The sequence below is a fragment of the Vidua macroura genome, chromosome 13 (assembly GCF_024509145.1).
Source record: "Vidua macroura isolate BioBank_ID:100142 chromosome 13, ASM2450914v1, whole genome shotgun sequence".
Taxonomy (NCBI): domain Eukaryota; kingdom Metazoa; phylum Chordata; class Aves; order Passeriformes; family Viduidae; genus Vidua; species Vidua macroura.
The window spans coordinates 9,851,427-9,864,357 of NC_071583.1; the positions used below are offsets into that span (position 1 = coordinate 9,851,427).

At 45.4% G+C, this 12,931-nt stretch overlaps 1 protein-coding gene across 3 annotated transcripts in view; it reads left to right on the forward strand.

Annotated features, from left to right (window-relative positions):
* Positions 1 to 12,931, forward strand: part of GRIP2 (glutamate receptor interacting protein 2) — a 256,470-nt gene that overhangs the window by 194,553 nt on the left and 48,986 nt on the right. For all 3 annotated transcript variants that reach the window (XM_053989595.1, XM_053989597.1, XM_053989596.1), the window contains exons 2-7: positions 1,809 to 1,889; positions 5,042 to 5,177; positions 5,946 to 6,091; positions 8,912 to 8,998; positions 9,266 to 9,341; positions 9,968 to 10,113. In XM_053989595.1, coding sequence (XP_053845570.1) covers positions 1,809 to 1,889; positions 5,042 to 5,177; positions 5,946 to 6,091; positions 8,912 to 8,998; positions 9,266 to 9,341; positions 9,968 to 10,113 — 672 coding nt within the window. The remainder of the gene's footprint in view (positions 1 to 1,808; positions 1,890 to 5,041; positions 5,178 to 5,945; positions 6,092 to 8,911; positions 8,999 to 9,265; positions 9,342 to 9,967; positions 10,114 to 12,931) is intronic.

Sequence of the window (12,931 nt, forward strand, 5' to 3'; positions counted from 1 at the left end):
ATGTTTGCCAACAGCTGTTGGGCTAGGGAGGGCAACCAGTAGTGAGTTGGGGTTTCCTATCAACACTGATGGGGGAAATGAAGCGCAGAAGGGTGCTGGTGCCTGTCTGGTGGGGCGGTGTGTTTATGGGAAACAGATGGTTCTCTGCTTCAGTTTGCCAGCAGATTATGGAGCTGGCTTTGAACCATCTTGCGTGGTTTCCCAGGAATGCAGGGATCCCATCCACAGCAGAACCTCGCTGCCTTGAGCGCGTTACCTGGGGGCAGAGCTGGCAGCAGTGCTCTCATGTGGAGGGCAGCTGCATGCTGGGGTGGTCCTTGCCATCTGCAGTGGCCTGTGGCACCAAAGGCACACTGATGCTCCAGGGCCAGCAAAAAGTTCCAGCCCTGGGTGGCCCAGGATATGTTGCAGGTGCCTTTTGCACAATTACCTCCAGTGCTGAAAAATGAACCTTGTGCTGGGTTTTCTGAGCTTTATGATTCCTCTTCCAGTGTGCTGCTGCATTTGGGAAAGAAATAAGGGGTAGCTGTTGGGAATGTGGGCAGGGAGCAGTTGGATTGGCATTGTCCTGTGCTCCCCTGGGAATTGCCACCTTCCTTTATACACCCAAACCATCCCTGTTACCTGACTCTGCAGTTCTGCCAGGGATGAGGTGACAGAGAGAAGGTAAACCAGAATATTAGGAAAAACCTCCTGGTGAGAGAGACTAAGATTTGCACCATTTTTACTTTGCCTATGGGGAAAGCAGGCTGCCAGCAAACTGAACATTGGGATTGAGTCCACTCTGTACAGACCCTTATCTTGAATGAGGCTGAATTAAAATTTTTGTTCACTTTGCATGGAGTGGGACAAGAACTTCTTTGTACCTTAAATGTAACTTATTTAAGGGCTGTGGACAGGAATAAAGGGATAAGGTTTTCACTAACCTATATTTATACCATCATGTAAAACTTCTGAACCTTCACAGCTACTGAAAAATTCAAGAATGTGGTCACTGAGGATGGGAGTTATTTGGTACTACATGGTTACTGGAAATTATTGATTGGAAAAGTGCCAGCTTTTTATGACATGCCATAAAAATAGACATTTTAGATGGATAGAAATGAGATCTATAAAAGCATGCTGCCTTCCCTGCAGATAAACTCTGTGATAACTCTGTAGCAGTCTTCCAGTAGGACAGTACAAAGATATTTAGATGCTTTAAATTTTAGCTTATGCTGGACAGTGTATTTACTGTGTATAATGCTATTCTCTCTTCACTCTGACTTTTTTTTTCCTTTTAATTATTTAAAAGAGGGTGCTCTTTATATTGTACAGAGGCTGGAACAGCAGCTAGAAAAGGTGACTCTGAAATAATGGGATCTAAAGGAATAGGCAATTTCACTCAAGTATAGTGATTTAGTGCCCTGTTAGTATCCTGATGTATGGCTGCATTTCCAAATACCCTAAGTTTTTTCACAAGCATAATGACAGGCTTGAAACTTGTGATGTGAATGCCCCAGCTTTCTCTATCCTCAGCTGTTCCACATAATTACAGGAGTAAGGGAATTTTGTTCTCTCTTATCAGCTTAGCTCCAAGAAGAATAAATCAGATAATGTTACGGCCTTCCTGTTTCCCTCTCTACAAGGTGAGAGTCCACATGGTGCAGTGCAAAGCTGGGGCTCATAATGTTTTTTCTTGCCTGCAGTCTGTGATACAGATGTGATTCCAATTTTGATGTCACCAGTACAACTTCTTAAAGAACTCTGGTTCAGTTGCTTGTGGTTTTTGGTACTAATTTCAGCTTCTGTGTTTGCTCTGCTCACAGATGATGGCCCTTACTCAAAGGGGAGCAAGGACTCTGGTGGGATGGACACAGCCCTGGTCTCCAGGAGGCAAAGCATCCCAGGTAAAGGAGGGGATCAGCTCTTGCTCCAAAATATTGGGGGATCCATTGCAGTTTACCTAGATGCCCCTAAAATGGGTAAAACCCCTCAAACTACTGATTTTAGTACATCTATCAGCAAAGCTTTTGCTGGAAGACAGAAATGGATGGTGGTAACTGGTCTCAGTGAGTGGTGTGTTACTGGTACAATCCCTGTCTTGTGTGGGCCTGTTGACAGTAATTACAGGGAGCTGGGAAAGGACTTATTCCTGCACTGGAGTGACACTCACAAAGAAGAAAACAGCAGCAAAGGAGAGAGGGAAGAAATGCTGCCACAGCTGAGCTCATCAAGCAGGGAGGGAGACTGGCAGTGTCTGGCAAGCTTCGAATTTCCCACATCTGACTAAGTTTGTTTTGATATTTAGTCAGTCACAGCAAATTTTTGTGTGAGATAAACTTTCCCATGCAGAAACACGCTGGGGGCTGAAGAGGAAGTGGAGAAGTGGTAATTCATTTGCCTCTGCTGGCACTGGGCTGCCTTGGACAACTCATCTCCTTCCTAGGAAAGCCAGGGACTTGGTTTTGACTTCTGGCTGCTAATGACCCAGTCACAGGGTTGGTTTAATGTGTTCTAGGTAATGGGGAGGAAGCGGGGCCCTTCTGCTATTGCTTCATCATTCAGTACTTATTCCAGAGGACATTCTGCATCACATCACTGTATCACACCACTGTAGTGCAGCCCTGATGGGGAGAGGCTCACAAGAGCCAGTGCATCCAACAACCCCAGCTCAAGGCATCTCAGTGAAGAAGGAAAAATTCAGGTGTACTCTTCCTGCCCTGGGATGCAAAATCCAATCATATTTGCCAGTAGAAGAAATCCAAATCTGCTCATATATGGTGCTCAAACACTATGTCTTGAAGGACCAGATCCTCCTCCAGCTCACTTTTACACTGTGTGGGTCTGTGACAGTGGCAGTAGATTTATAGAAGCATGGGTCAAAATTCCTTATGGCTGACCTTGATTGGTTGATCTCAGGGATCTGCCTTTTTTGCAGAAGTAATTACTTCTTGAACCATAACAATGGATAATTACACTCTGGGAGTTCTCATTTTAAACACTTATCAAGGATCAAAATTAAACCCCGTTGAAAAGCTAACAGTCTCCCCTTGTGGCACCATCTGTGTTGATCAGTCATGTCTGTAGTTGAGAGGAAATTTGCAGGATGGTGCCGGATGTTGTTCTTTCCAGCATGGTGGCAAGCCCCCCCAAGTTTCTGGCAGCCCCTGGGCTCCTGGGTTGGTGAATTGAAAATTAACTTACTGCAGTTGGCAAGGGATCAAAACTGAGTTTAAAGAGCAGAAGTATTATGGACCTGACATTTTTACAAGGAGCTGCCAGTGCCACAGTAAATGAGTGCCCAGCAGTGCCTAAACGCCTGCCAGACCGGAGTTGGATTGCAAAGAGGTTCCCTACTCACATTAATCATGTGCACAGATTATTCTTGGAAGTGCTTTACAAAACAGGTAGTGCATGGCAGGACTCTAAGTGAGCTGCAATTTCTGGTGTCCTGGTGGCTTTGAACAGGAGCAAAGTCCTGGTAATGAGGCACCACAGTGCCAACAGATCCTGTGTTTTGGATGGGTGGAGGAGGCCCTGCACCAGTATGGATCTTCTGTGTCAATATGCTATTTAAGGGGCCCTGCCTTGCTCTGGAAGTCAGTGTGCAAGAGGTTTCAAATGTTCCCTCTCCAAGCAGAGCATCTCATTTAAGCCTGGTAAGGTTTGCCATGTAAACAAGCACCTGGGCCATTTGCAACATGGGGTTTTTGTCCACATCTGTGGGGCTGCTGTTTGTTGTGTGCTGCCAGTGCCCATCACCACCTTCTCCTCACAGCCTTGGAGAAAGGCACCCTGTGTGAGGGTGACTGGTTTCCTCCTGTAAAATCATGGAAGATTTCAGTGCACTGAGATAGTGGAGGTGGATGGATAATGCTATAGACAAACTGTGTAAAAGCTTCGGAGAGGAGGCTCTGACAAGGCGTGGATGTTGCCCTATTTGCCCCAGGGCTAGTACCCCTTTGAGCAGAGTGTGAGGTTTGTTGTATGCAGTATTGCAGAGCTGCCTTTTGCCAAGTCTTTGGAGCTCTTGTTCCCTAGGCCAGGACTGATTCACCTGCTCAGTTACTGTCCTTTCCATGCCAAATCCAAAAGCTGGAATAATGTAGGAAACCTATTTTTGTAAAACCCAGACATGATCTGTGATGAGATCAAAACTGATACTGGGTTGGGCTTATATGTAGGTGCTAGACTGACAAGAGTGTTGCCTTGGACTAGAAAAGGTAAAATGTGTACTGCTTGCAGCACCCACAGAAGCAGTACTGGTGCAGCAGGTGTGGGGTGGGTATCCCCTGGACCTGGACCTGTGTCTGGTGGCAGGCAGCGCATGTGGAACAGGTCATGGTGTCAAAGTGACTCATGTCTTCAATTCCAGCTGCAGATGAGGTGGTAGGAGGGGCTTTGACTTGGACTAGGTGCAGATAGGTGAGCAAACTGCTGTGAATGAGTGAAGGTCATGCCTCCTCCTTCGCCCTCTGATGATGGCAGGACCTCACCCCTCTCCACATTGTGTTCTGTATCTCCCAAATATATTGATGTCTCATGATAGTTTTTTTAGTCACAGTATTTTAATATCCACCCTGTTTGGTCCATCCAGGCAGCTACTGCAGGTCCACATCTCCTGGCTGCATGAGCATTCTCCTCCTGTGTAACTGTTAGCACCTGACAGCTCTCTTAATGCCCTTCGCACTCTATATCAAACATAATTCCTGAGGTGGTCTCCCTCAGGAATTGCTGAGCTCCCAATCACCCAGGTTTTGAATTTTTCTACTGCATCTAGCATCTTGAAACACAAGGTTTTTATTCTCTCATAAACCCATATGAGAGCCCTCTGCCTTGTCTTCCTTGGTTCTCTGCCTGCCAGACCTGCCTGCAAACATTGCTGTGAGTCTACCAGGACACACTTCTGTTTTACAACTTAAGTTCAAATAAACAGAGGCTTCTTCTCCATGCTAGTTGTTAAAATCTACTTTCCCACTACCTGTAGGAAAAGGGTGTCCTTGGGACTGAGGGAATGTGCCTTCCACTGAGTTGTTTGTCTTTATTCCCAATCTTTCAGAGGAGTTCAGAGGGGTCACAATTGTGGAGCTGATTAAGAAAGAAGGAAGCACCCTCGGTTTAACCATTTCAGGTGGCACAGACAAAGATGGAAAGCCAAGAGTCTCCAATCTGAGGCCGGGGGGACTGGCTGCAAGGTGAGAAATGGAAATGGGGTGCAGAGAGCACAGCAGGAATGGAGAGGAATAGTTGCATGTTCCAGCTACTGAATGAATAGAGTTATAATTAAAGTAGTTGGCACCCAAGACCCTTTTTTCAAGTGCCCCAGAATGCAAAGTTGTTGCTTCAGGAAGTAGAACATGTTCTATTTTGAGTTATTTCCTATGCTCTGTACAATTATGCTCTGAAATTTTTTGTAGGGATATTTGTGGTTCTGTGAAATTAGGCAGCCTTGTCAGGAGAGCTGCATGGTACAATACATCTTGATCAAGCTAAGTGGTTTAATATTGTATCTGTTCTGAATACTGAGTGTATAAGTAACATTATTGGCTCAGAAAAGGAATGGGCAAAGAAAGGCTCCAAGAAGCAGGAAAAAGGAAAGAGTAATTGAACAATTTTGCAGAAAACAGGCACAAGGAAAGATGTTTTCTCTTTCCCTGCTGGATTTTTTCAGACAGCTCTTGGTGTGCTTTTCTTTGACTGATTGCTCTACATGAATAGGAACTGAGCAACAGCAAAGAGCTTGTGAATACGTACACTGCAATTGTTGCTATATGTACAGATCTGAACACTTGCCACTGGGAAAGATAGATGGCTTCAATTTTAGTACTTCCCTCTGATAGCAGACACATGCAATCAGACAGCAGAGATCAGTCCAGCATTGTTGGCTTGTTCAGAAAGTCCTACAGTTACCAGCCAGCTGGAGACTTTGTGCCACCACTGCTCTTTATTTTATTTCTTTGCAGGAGTGACCAGCTGAACGTGGGGGACTACATCAAGTCGGTGAATGGCATTAACCTGACCAAGCTGCGGCATGACGAGATCATCAGCCTGCTGAAGAACGTGGGCGAGAGGGTGGTGCTGGAAGTAGAGTACGAGCTCCCTCCAGCCGGTGGGTGCCTCTCGGACAACGCTGCTCTCTCTTCTTGGCTGCTTTTTGTCCTGGGGTGCAGATGGGCTTGCTTGTGCAGAGGTGCCGTGGCCAAGGCAGTGTCCAGGGGCGTTTTGCTGTTGCCTTCATCTGCTCGTGCGGGCGGTGGAGGCTGCCGAGCTGTGTGCAGTGGGAGCAGAGCACTTTTTCCAGCACAGTGGGTGCCTGTTCATGCACACTGGCAGGGGATGGCTGATTAGGTCTGTCTTGCCTCGGAGTGACTTGACAGCACAGGCCAATCTGCCTCCTGATGCTGCTTCAGCTTCTCCTTTTCCCTTTTGGAGTGTGGCTACAAGAGGTTTAATTCAGTCTTAAACATGTATTACCAGATGCCCTTTTCTGAACTGTGGCAAGTGCTGTTAGTCCTCAAGAATCTTTGAAGTGTTATGTGTTTTTAGAAGGGAAACTGAAGCAATCTGCTTTCCAGCTAAGGGGCCCTGGCAAAAGGTGGCAAGCCCAACTAACAGGGCTTATGTCCTGTCATGGGAGACTATATGCTCTTGCTCCAATTTGTTCTGATGATTGATGTTTCTGGTTAAAACAAATTCCTCTATACAGTTTCTCATCACAGTCTTTCCATTGTGAATATAATCCCCCCAGTTGTTACTCGTTCATTTACCCATATCAATCAGACGATGATTGGGCAGAAGAAATAGAACAACTAAAAATAAAATGACAGGAAAAACAAAACTAACGAAATCTAACATTTTGCCCCAGATAGGAAGATATTTTACACTTCAGAGCTTTGCTGTAGCTGCTGCCTTTAGATGAAAAGTATTGAATATAGAAATGACTGCGTAAAGCCCAAAAGAGTAAAATCTAATCAGGAATAGATGAATCTGTATCCATCGTTCCCCTCTCTTCTGCTGTAAATGTTAGTAAGCTTCTGCATGCACCTCTGGTAAAGCCAGCTGTGGCTCAAGTCTTACATGTTCTCATGCTCCCTAGAGATGACCACTCTTAACCTTTCTCCATGGTATTCCTTATTCTCTGTGATATTCCTTATGAGGAATCTGATAAACTGAACTTGCCAGCCAAGGAGTGGTGCCACCTCAATCAATAGCAGCAGTGCTAGATGTTCTCAGCTTCAAATGAACAGGAAGAGCACACTGAGATAGTGACTTTTCTCCAGTGAGATTACTGGGGCTGTTTATGAATGGTCCAAACAAAGAAGCACTGCAAAATACAGGGAATTGTCAATTATTGCCTGATTCCAATTCATGGTGGGCTTTTATCTGCTGTAAGGGTTTGTTATCACTGTGTATGCTCACCCGTCTCTCTCTCTCTCTCTCTCTGTCTGTCTTTCCCTGGGCAAAGAGCAGAAATACAGTGCAATTCAATAGCTTGTGCTTGTGGGTTTGACTTTTTCTCCCCACTCTGTAATTTCCTGCTTTGAAAGGGATCTTGCAAGCCCAAGTCTAATTTCCAGGCTACTGTGTCCTATCATCTCTGTCTTAAATAAACCAAACCCTGTGTTAACACTGGCTTAGGTTTCCCAGCTCCCACTGATCTTATGAGAGGCTGTTGAAGCGCTTCATACTTCAGTGCTTAGGACAGAAATTGGATGGCTTCTGAACTCATTTGTGGAAACTTTATACCCTTTTCTTGGTATTTGAGTATCACTCCTTGGCTGGGAGCCTTCCTGTGCCCTGAGCACTCCCTTCTGGAGTATTTCTAGGCAGTGTCCCTGTTAGGTGTCTGTGCGCAGCAGTAGCAGCAAAGTGGGGACAGTGTTTGGAGGTTTATTTGGCCTCACTGTAACTGGTCCCCAGGACTGTCTGCCTGCAGGCAGTACTGTGCCTCCATTGTATGGCTTTTGGGTTAGTTTAAGGGCTGGGCTAAGCCTAATTTGGCTGCAGGTTTCAAGCCCTCGGGTGCTTGGCAGTAAGGATGAGTGTGGTCAGTGAGGACAGTGAGGAGATTTGCTTTGAAACTCCCCTCCTGAACCAAGGGAAATGGCAGTGTGGATGTGCCTAGGGCACCCTTCACCTCCAAGTCAAGTTCTTGGTCTTTTTTTCTGGATTATTCTTGTGGCTATTCATGGAACTTGATTTGAAAATTAGGAATTTTCAGAGTGGACCAGGCTGAAATGTCACATGCAGTTCTGGGTGGAGAAGACAGAGAAATTGTCCCATATTCACTTCAGTAGTGCAATAAATCATTAACTAGTAGGGAACATCAAGAGATGGAAACCACTTCTTTCTTTTTCTCTTTACTTTGTACATTTTGTATTTTGTACAAATAGTACTGTGTATTTAACATAAAAAACCTGAATTGCCCCTAGGATCAGTTTAAAGGATTCGCTTAATCTTTTTTAAAATCCAAAATATGAGAGGTAAGGGAAAGAAACCAACTTTATGCATTGAGGATTTGGGATTTTCATTTTCTTTAAGGTCAGCTGGTGACTTGATTCCTCATGCTGCTGCTGTTTTTTTAATAAGTTTCTATCTGTGGCGGAAGCTTTTGAGAAAAGCTGAATGCATTAAAGCCAGTTGATAAACGAGATGGTTTTACTTGAATGTCAGGGTATTAACCAAGACAAATTTGAGGGGAGATGCACAACACTGAGCTGGTGAAATCATCCTAAAACCTGATGGTTGGCTCTGATAAAGGTTCACGTGTCTGGGTTGGGCTCTTTTTGCTTCCAAGAAGGGAAAATAAAATATAGGTTTTGGGCTGGACTTTAATTTCAGTGTTGCATGGATGAGTTTTGATATTGTTTTGCACTGTGGTTGGAAAAGGTTTATCTGGGGTAACTGGGTCTTCCTCTCTTCTTTTTAGTGCCAGAAAGCAGTGCTGGCATTATTCCCAAGACCATTGAAGTGTCCCTCTACAAGGAAGGCAACAGCTTTGGCTTTGTGCTGAGAGGTTAGTAGCTTCTCCAGTGAAAAGCAGAAGCAGAGGTGGAAAGTGGGAAAAGTAAGAAGGTGAATGACAAAAACCTCAGCTAAGCAGTCAAAGCATGTCCTGGAGAGGATCTCCTGCTGCCTCTAAGGACTGCTGGCTGTCTAATCTAGGGCACTCATTTTGCTGGCAGGCTGTGTCAGCTGTTACGTGATAAATGTCTCTTTCTCAGCACTCTCACTCAGACTTTCAAACCTCCGGTGACTTACGGCTCTCCTGGTTTGATTACAGGGGGAGCCCATGAAGACTGGCACAAGTCCAGGCCGCTGGTGCTCACCTACGTGAGGCCGGGCGGCCCTGCAGACAGGTACTGCTCGTGTCACACCGCCACATCTGCCTTCACAGGACAGAGCAGCAGCTGTCCCCATGCTCCTGAAAGTGTGCCCTTCCTGTCCTCCTTCTGGTGCCTCCCCGAGGCCTCTCATGCTGGTGGGGTGCAGTGCCAGCGGTGGTGTGGCGCCTGTGCTGTGTGGGGAGGTGGGCACGGCGCTCGCAGGCCGGCCCAGTGCAGATGTTGTAGCTAAAGGCAGAAACTGCTCCTGCAGAGGCATCCCCTTCATTAGCCCTGTGCTGCTGAATTGCTGATGCTGTGTTGGAAAGCAGGAGCCAGTCTATCTTCTCTCGTGCTCATAATTTAATATGATGGGCCTGGTACTATAAATAACCCAGACTGTTGTCCAAGGAGTGTTCTTCCATCTTACAGAATGAGAGTAATTGACTTCCTAATAGGTGTGTGTATGAATTATACACTCACACATACATGTATGTACACACACAAATAATATATGTTTATATATTTACATATAATATAGGTACATAGCAAATTTATCTATATAAATATAGGTATTTATATAAAGATACATAGATTATGTATATAAACATAAATACATATATATATACATAAAGAAGAGGATTGCCTTTGGCTTCTTACAGGGAAGGGTCTTTGAAAATTGGGGACAGGCTGCTGAGCGTGGATGGGATCCCTCTGCACAGCATGACCCATGCTGATGCCCTCAACATCCTGCGGCAGTGCAGCCAGGAGGCACTTTTCCAGATCGAGTATGATGTGACCATCATGGGTAAGGACAAGATGGTTGTGATGGGATTTTTTTCTCTGACTGCCTGGAAAGTATGTGAGACTAGAGACAGTAATTGGGATACTCAGTTTCAGTGGAAAAATTGCTGAGCAATGTGCTGCCAGCGTGGATGTAGGGGGTAAAGTTCAAAGCTGGCTTCATTAAATGCATTTGAAATGCCCTTATGCAGTGATGTGTCTTGATAGGAATGATGAGTGGCTTTAGAGGAGAGGGCAAAAGGGGATTTTCTAATGTAGCCAGGGAGGGCACAGGAGAAGTCATGGCTAAAGGGGGCTGGAGCGCTCTGCCAGCACTGCAAATTGCACTATTAAATGTGCAAAGGAGTGAGCTGCATGCAGGCAGAGACTTGCTGTGGCCTTGGTTCTGAATTTTGACCCTGCTTAATTCTGGAGCTTCCTTTTCTTAGAAATGTTATTCCAGATCGTCTTCTGAAATAAATGAGGGGTGATCAAATGCTTGACCTCAAATAAGACAGAATTTACTGGAGGTCAGAGGATGAGTATTTCTAAAAAGCATCTTACACAGTTTGAGGGTTTGGTGGGCTGGTGATTGGTTTTTTGGTTTTTGTTTTTTTTTTTTTTTTTTTTTTTTTTAAATTTGATTTTAAGTTTCAAGCCCTGGGAAAGGGTTTATTATTAGCTACTGTAAAGTCATTTTGAGCTGGCTTTGTGACACACAGCTGTTACTGCAGGGAGCATTGTTAATGAGTTTAATGTTACCACAGAATTTGAAGCTGTGTTGATTCTGGAAGCTTGTTGAGCTGTGTAGTAGGTTATGATGTTTCATATCTATCTCCAGAGGGGTTTCTGCCTCCTTGGAGCCATGAGCTGGACTAGGTTGGAGCCTTTTCCACAAATCTCGCTAACCAGTCCAACGTGCATGAGCCTAGGATTCAGTGAGGAACGGGAGTCTGTGCTAGCAGGTTGTTTTCTGGTTTGTCAGTGTGGAGGAAAATAAAAAGAATCTGAAGCTGAGAGAGTTTGATGCCACATCACCCTGAGGAAAGAGAGCTGAGAACACCAGAACTCACCCATGCAATGTGCGCTAGAATAAGGGAGCTCCTTATCCTGAGGGCTTTCTGCTTCCTCTTGAGTCTCCTCACCACAAGCTTTCCCCTTCCTTTTGGTAGAAGCTCCACAAGCATGGATTAGTGGCTCTCCCCTGGCAGGGTGGCTGCCAGGAGCTGGGCAGTGTGTGCCACACAGACAAGTTCTCCATGGAAGAGCTGGAAGGAAAAGCTGATGCCTCGGCAGTTGCCTGCACACTGCCTGGTTTCTGCCACACCACAGGAGCAGCTTCTCTTTGGAAACTGCTCATGATGAAGAGGAAACACTTAAACCATGGGAAACAGAAACTATCCAAAACCTATTTTCTGCCTTTCTATGATTTTTTTGGGGTAACTGGGCAGTAAGGGAGGTCCATTCCTCTCCTTACAGGCTGCTCCAGGGAGGGGGAAAAATGGAGGTAAGGAGGGATTTTACATGGAGCTGTCAAGTCTGAACAATAATAAACAATTAATAGTGCATGGGAAATGAGCCTTTGGGGAGGGGTTTATTGTTTTTGCAGTCCACGGTGTCTATGTTGCAGAAAGCTTCTTGTTTTAAAATCTGACTTGGAGCAAAAATAGCCATGAAGGTGATTTGGTGTCTAGGTGTTTCTGCTTGGGTAACTCTCTCACCTAAAACAGTGAGGGTTGAGTGAACATAGAGGGACAGCAGGGGTTTATGCAGTAGCTCTCCATCTGGTGTTGCTAATCTGTGGACCAGAACTAGGTACTTCCTAAAAAATGTAAAACCTGCCCCTTTCTTAGATAATTTTTGCCTAGAGAATGCTCTCTGCAATCCTGTAAAGGAATATATTTGTCCTGCTTTCTTTTAAGGCAAGATGATACAGAACATGTTGCTTAAAACAATCTCTACAGACAGTTTTGCCAGGCAGCAGCTAATAATTGCAGTGGGAGATGAGTACATCATCCCCAGTTCACAACTATTACAGCCTCTAGAAGATGATGAGGGAAGGGAAGAGCTGGTGCTGAATGTGGTCTGGTGATATTTTCAGCCTAAAAGAAGGACTCTTAATTCCCATTTTGAAAACCTGGTGAAGGGGCTGGGGACACCACAGTGAAGTGATGCTTGTCCTATTCATCCTCAGGAAAAGAGAGATTTTTGTATGGTGCTCACTCTCTGCTGCAGCTGTATGTGCTGGGGTGGTGTGGGCTGACCCTTGAGGAGGGAAAGTTGTTTTTCTGCATCTGTCCTTGGTGAGAGCCCAGGGTTGCTGCAGGGGAGCATTGAATCATGGCATTCCCCAGCTGTCTCTGTGGTTTTCCAGCCAAAATTGTGCACTGGGATGATCTGCATGGGGCCAGCCCTGCTCTTGGTGTGAGGGATGTGGCAGCTGCCTGCCATCACCCCAGAGCATCCCCTGCCTGCTGGGATTTCACCAGGGAGGCCAGCGTAGGATGGGACCACGGCAAGCTTTTTGTCAGGTTGGCTAAGATTTCTCAAGGCCACTGAAGGAATTAAAATAATCTGCTATTTCCATTTTAAATGAGTGCCAACTGGACATGAACCATCCAGGGGCATTGGGAAAATCTCTGCCCTTTGCTGATGCCAGATGATCTTTGCAATGAACAGATGCTTTCCCATGGCTGCACTTTATCTTATAGGTCTTTTGAAAAACAGGGGAGAATGAAAAAAAAAAATCACCTCAAATAAACTGACCACCCAGAAAATGGTATTTGAGTAGTTACTTTGTAAATAATCTGTGTGTGCCATCTACCAAGGATCAAGGATCTGGG